Genomic DNA, 5,913 nt, shown 5'->3' with positions numbered 1-5,913 from the left:
TATCAAAGCGGGACATGTCCACCCATCTTTTTCTTTTTTTCACTATTGAAATATACTCAATATACAAAACTTGCTATATTGAGTGCCCCCATCCACGTCCCCCAGAGCCCCACAACCCCCTGCTGCTACCAGCTGATGGGCGGAGAGGCAGGAAGAAAATAAAAGCAGGGGGGGGAAAAAAAAACAAGGCTTCTGGGAAAACAAACACTCGTCCTGCTTCTTGGCTTCTCTTCTTTTAACCCTTTCACTGACTCTGGCTTGAGGAAACACTCGGACTACTATCTAGTCAAAGGTGGTTCAGTGTCATGTTGTTGAGCACAGTGATGCTGCATAACTGAATGTTTATCCTGAAAGATAAATGACAGACTTCATTTTGTTTTTTTAATAGCATTTTCTTTTTTTATTGCAAATACATATACAAAAGATTCTTTGAAGATGGTACAAATACATGGGAAGATCGCAGAAGAAAAAAAAAAACGAGTATTGGGAACATCAGTTCTTTGATACTGAGAGAAAAGGAAGTGGAGCTTACAGAGCAGAAAGAAAGGACGGTCCCTCTGGTGATCGCACAAACAACAACAAAAAAAAAAGCCAAACAGAACAACTGTAAAAATCTTGTAACTGAGATAGCATTTTCCAGTTCTTTCAGCCATAGTTTAAAGTCAAACAAAAGGAAATTCACAAATAACAAATAATCCGTACACTTTTTGTTAGATACACCCTCAGAAAAATGCAAATACATACTTAAAAAAGACATTTAGATAAGATAAATAAACCAAAAAAAAGACGATTACAGCGTGTACCATTTTGTCTAAGTACCCCCTGGGTTTAAAATCCAAAATAAAAAAAAGGGGAAATTATATGCCGTCTACATTGCAAAGAGGACAATTCATTACTTAGAAGAATAGTATGCAAAATAATTACTTTGAAATAAAATTAAAGCTAATAAATAAATAAAGTTTTCAAACTGGATTTTGACCTGGGGGGGGGGGGTTGAGGACACCATCATGGTGGGAGACTGCAGGGGACACCCAAGGGGTCAAAGGTGACTTCCTGTAGCTGTCAAACACACGCTGTTAGACGGTAAGTGTAATCTCAGCTGTGGCCAGCGCTCTCACACACACACACACACACACACACACACACACACACACACAGAAAAAGTTTGAGAAAATGTAAAATCCAAGGCACGGATGGTTGGAAAGGGGCTGCAGTCTCCACGTAACAAGACAACACAACATTATGAAACCAAGTCTCTCTCTCCCTTTCTCCCTCTGTCTCTCTCTCTCTCTCGTTCTCTGTATTGCCTAATAGCCTTTCCAATGATCATGACACAGCATAACTAAAAAAAAACAGCATAACAGCTTAAATACAAACCATACTTGCTGATTGGCACAGAAAAGAGAAAGCAACAACAAAACAAACGGAAATGCTTGTATGGAATCGAACAGAGAACCAGATACGGCACTACCGTGTGTGGTTAGTTGCTGAACTGGTTAAAATATAAAGCTTTTGGTTTTATATCTACAGGTACAAATAATTACCCTGACCCTCCCCCCACCCCCACGGGTTACAAACTGCCAGCATATGAAGAAAAAAACCCAAAAAGAAACATACACAGTACCTACTGAAATATCAACAATCGATAAGTCCTCACAGAGGATTTTCTTAAGTCTTTTCATCTCTCTAAAAATATATATATAGTTTCTATCATGGTACAATAGCAAGGCACGGTGTGAGCCAATCACAAGTCCAGCTCTCCTCTTCTTTGAATTCAAGTGTCTGATTCAGGGGAAGAACTCGCCCTGGAGTAAAGTGTTTTGGAGTGTGTGTGTGCGTGTGTGTGTGTGTGTGTGTGTGTGTATGTGTGTGGGTGGGTGTATGGTTGGGTGTGTGTGTGTGTTGTCTCTCAGTCTGCTGGGCAGCTCAGGGTCTGGTGAGCTGGGTGTAAACCGGAGCCTGCTCCCAGTGCTGTGGGCTGCTCTGGGGGATGGAGGGCACCCCCGTGTTGTCGGCTATGGGCGTGTACATGGGCCTCTGGCTGGGGCTGCTCATGTAGCTGAAAGTCGAGTACAGCCCCGAGCCCTGCCCCGCCCCCGCATGGCTGTAGTAGGAGGCGGTGGTGCTGCCCCCCTGGTGGTCGGAGTACTCGTACTGCTGCGCCCTGGAGATGGGCGGGTAGGAGGAAGGGGGGGGGCTGTAGTGCTGCAGGTTGAAGGGGCTGTAGGCGATGTGCTGCGGGGAGCCCTGCTGCTCGCTGTAGTGGCTCGGACTCAGCTGCTCCGTCTTGATCTGGGTCCTGTGCTGGGCCTGAGCTGCCTCTGAGCTGCCGCTGCTCCCCAGGGTGGTCAGGGTGTGCTGCTGCTGCTGCTGTCCCTGCTGGTTCTGGCTTTTAGCCATCCAGGCCGCGGCGCCTCCCGCCTGCGGGCTGACTGGGGCGCCGCTGCTGATGCTGTAGCTGCCTGTGTAGCTGACCGGCGTGGCGTTACCAGGGACGCCCGGGTGCCCGTTAGGCGGGAGGTACTGGTCAAACTCGTTGACGTCAAAGGTCTCAATGTGGGAGATGACATCGCTACTGAGCTCACCAATGTCCACATCGCGGAAATCGATGTTGAGCTGGCGCCCACCAGGGCCATCGGGCAGAGAGCGGAGGCCCCCTTCACGCTTTAGGTCCATCTTGCCTGAGCTGACATCAGTCTTTGGGGTGGTGGGAGGAGTGGGGGGCCCCTGGGAGCCTGGAAAATACATTAAAAAATAATGACACATATTAGACTTTGCTTTGTAGTTCATTTAGTTTTGTACTTTTTCAAACAAATCAATGTTTGAGTTTGAGTTTGGGTTGGAGAGTGAATTATAAAACCTTTTTTTTTTTTTTTTTTTTAAAGATTTTTGGATTCTCAGAAGGAATTCACAAAACCCCTGGGTGAAATGTGTAACCACTGAGGGGACTGCTCACCTGAGTGCTCACCCGGAGAGTGCACCTCTCCCATGCTGGAGGCTGGGGAGTCCGCCTGCTGCAGGGCTTTGAAGATGGCATTGGGGGAAATGTGCGTCTGCTCGCTGCCGTCCTCCGGCTCGCTCTGTCCGTTCTTCACCGACTTCCTGCGCCGGGGCTGGTATTTGTAGTCCGGGTGATCCTTCTTGTGCTGCACCCGGAGCCGCTCAGCCTCCTCCACAAACGGCCGCTTCTCCCCTTCGTTGAGAAGTCTGTGCGTAAAGAGTTCCATTAATGCACTGTACACATATTCTTCACAGCAGGCTACTTTAAAAAAGGCAGTTTCAAAACAAGTGATGAATAAATAAAGTGGTTAATCGATAAAAATCGAAGAGTTGCGCGGTTCAAACACAAATATGAAATATACTTTTAAGGAAAGGTTCGGTTTTACTCGTTTATCATTCCACGTACATTACATCCTAAATCTGTGCTTAAAAGCTGGAAAGCAGCGCGTTCACACTTACCTCCAGAGTTTCCCCAGAGTTTTGCTGAGCTCCGCGTTATGCAGGTGTGGGTACTGATCCGCCAGCTTCCTCCGCGCAGCCTGAGCCCAAACCATGAAGGCATTCATCGGTCTCTTAACGTGAGGCTTGTTCTTGGTAGATCCGTTAACGCGCACCGGCATAGGCACCAGGGTCCAGTCGTAGCCCTTGAGCACCTGGGACACAGCCTCGCGGATGCAAGCGGGAAACTTATCGTCCTCGTCCTTCTTGAAGTCGGCCAGGGTCCCGTCCGCTCTGAGGAGCCCGTTCTCCGTCGGCCGGGTGTTCTCGGTGTCGGAGCCCGAGCCGGACGGGCACGGAGAGCCCGCGGAGTCCTCGGACATACTCGGGCTCGGGGCATCAGAGAGACACTTGTCTTGTTCCTCCGTCATCTTCAGGTAAGGGTCGAGGAGATTCATACGAAAAACTGTTTGGTGCCAAATTACGCGTGAAACGGGGTAGTTATGAATGTGCTCTCGCGAGAGGAAAAGCCAGTGAAAGTGACTTTACCTTGCCAGGATGAGTTTGGGTAAAGTCTTTCTGAGAGAACTGCACAAAAAACGGCAGCTGCTTCTCGCCTTCTCTCTCTCTCTCTCTCTGCTCCGGTGCGTAAAACCGATTTGGAGAGTGGAGTGTCTTTACGCACGAGCTTCTGCCAGACTCCCGGGACTGAGTGCGTTCTCTGCAAACGGATCCGCACTTGAAATGGCAAAAACAAGCCAGCTGGTGAGAGTTTGCTTTCAACTCTGCAGGATGAAACGGTAAAATGCTCCTTTCTAGTCTCCAAGTACAATCCCCAGAACGCGTGAGTGCTTTGAACTGCAAACGTTTTGCATGCGGGCTTATAACAGCGTTACCATGCAGCACAGGAAAGCCCGCACCTGATTGGCTGGCAACATGTGACGCCAAAGTAAAGGAATTTGATCCCATTTTTCCCCCTCCTAACCAGCGCACACACACACATACATACACACACACACACACACACACACACACACACACACACTGCTCTCCAGCCAGTATATACAATATGCTGTTTAATTCTGCTGTATTTTCCTATAGATAATGTCAAAGCTGTGCAGGGAAAGAGTGATTTTCAGCATCTACTCACATTTATGGAATATTTATACACTCTGACCAAAAGTGATCTTTTTTATTATGGAGGAAAAAAGCTGAAAGAGAAATAAATTCACTGCCAAAAGAATGTGGCAAATAAAAGATCCGACCACATGAAAGATTATCAGTATAAAATGTGGAATTTATTACATTTATCCTCCTCAACAGAAAGTTTCTATTTCTACTTTTAAACATGTTGTGTCTTTCTCCACACTGGTCCCACACTTACAGGTACATAAACTTGTCAATAGGGGGAGACAACAGTCTGGAAACCCAGCAAACCTGCCTCCCTCACCTCTGGCTCTGAGCAGGAGGAGGAGGAGGAGGAGGAGGAGGAGGAGGAGGAGGGTCAGGGAGCTCCAGCAGACTGCTGCGGTGCAACAGTTGCTGTCAGACATCAGCTTCTGATTTGTATCGCTCATCTCATTTCCAACAACAGAAGCAATAATCCAGGCGAACGGCAGATTCTGTTCAATTCGCTGACTGCTCAGCATCTGGCCTCACCTTTCTACCAAATGTTCCTCATAAAATGTTCTCACTTTTCAGACTTGTCTTGGACTCTTTTTTATAACTTTATATCCATTTTGGAATTATACAGATATTTGAAACTGTACTCCCAATATGCCTGCAAAACTGGCACACCCAGTCTGTTAATATGCTTTTCATTTATCCACAAAGGTTGTACTTTATCTGGTATCAGTTTAAAGGGAACATTAGTTTAATTTTCTACTTTTCTACAAATCATTTTGGAAACGAACACCTCACATTTTTTGCTGTTTTGTCTGCCACTGCTGAAAGAAGTATTCCGATCCTTCACTTGAGTAAAAGTACCAGTACAACAATATATAAATACTCGTATACTACAATCTTAATCTCAAAGTACAGAATTATTAGCAAAATATACTTTAAGTATGAAAAATAAACAGGTAAATTATCATTATGCATCAGAATGAGAATATTATATTATATTTACTAATGCATACACATGTAAGAAGCATTTTTAATGTTGTAGCTGGTCCAAACCCAGCTCTTTTAACAACTCTGCATAAAGCTGGACAGTCAAAACCGTAGGAAAACACACATTTTATAAATTGATCACATGTTTTAAATATAAAACCTTAACCTGGAGTGTAAGCAGTGGGACTAACTATTAACGCAGTGGAATGAAAAGTAACATTTCCCCTTGAAACGTAGAGGAGCAGAAGAAGAAAGTTGCAGAAAATAGAAAAAAATCAAGTAAAATACATCAAAATTATACCACTGCTGTCAACTGTATCAATGTTTGTCATCTGCGGGTGATTTTAGTGATTTCAGAAATCC

General features: G+C 45.5%; 1 protein-coding gene across 1 annotated transcript; it reads right to left on the bottom strand.

The window, feature by feature from the left end:
- Nucleotides 1-371: 371 nt before the first annotated feature.
- LOC111654586 (transcription factor Sox-9-like) lies at nucleotides 372-4,304 on the bottom strand. The gene is made up of 3 exons (XM_023405681.2): nucleotides 3,460-4,304; nucleotides 2,957-3,207; nucleotides 372-2,735 (listed from the first exon to the last, which is right to left on the bottom strand). The coding sequence occupies exons 1-3, from the start codon at nucleotides 3,894-3,896 to the stop codon at nucleotides 1,927-1,929; spliced, it is 1,497 nt and encodes a 498-aa protein (XP_023261449.1). The 5' UTR covers nucleotides 3,897-4,304; the 3' UTR covers nucleotides 372-1,926.
- Between the last annotated feature and the right edge of the window lie 1,609 nt (nucleotides 4,305-5,913).

This window comes from Seriola lalandi, unplaced genomic scaffold (genome assembly GCF_002814215.2).
Source record: "Seriola lalandi dorsalis isolate HSWRI2012SDOR001 ecotype SW California unplaced genomic scaffold, Sedor1 jcf7180002054282, whole genome shotgun sequence".
Taxonomy (NCBI): Eukaryota; Metazoa; Chordata; class Actinopteri; order Carangiformes; family Carangidae; genus Seriola; species Seriola lalandi.
The sequence above is the reverse complement of the archived record's forward strand: the minus strand, read 5'-3'. Positions and strand labels throughout refer to the sequence as shown.

What these genes read in the sequence shown, in the direction of transcription:
- LOC111654586 (XM_023405681.2), bottom strand. Translation starts at nt 3,896, where the DNA reads ATGAATCTCCTCGACCCTTACCTGAAGATGACGGAGGAACAAGACAAG. An exon ending in ACTCTGGGGAAACTCTGGAG is followed by an intron (nt 3,208 to 3,459) that starts GTAAGTGTGAAC and finishes CTTTACGCACAG; the next exon opens with ACTTCTCAACGAAGGGGAGA. An exon ending in CTCTCCGGGTGAGCACTCAG is followed by an intron (nt 2,736 to 2,956) that starts GTGAGCAGTCCC and finishes TGTATTTTCCAG; the next exon opens with GCTCCCAGGGGCCCCCCACT.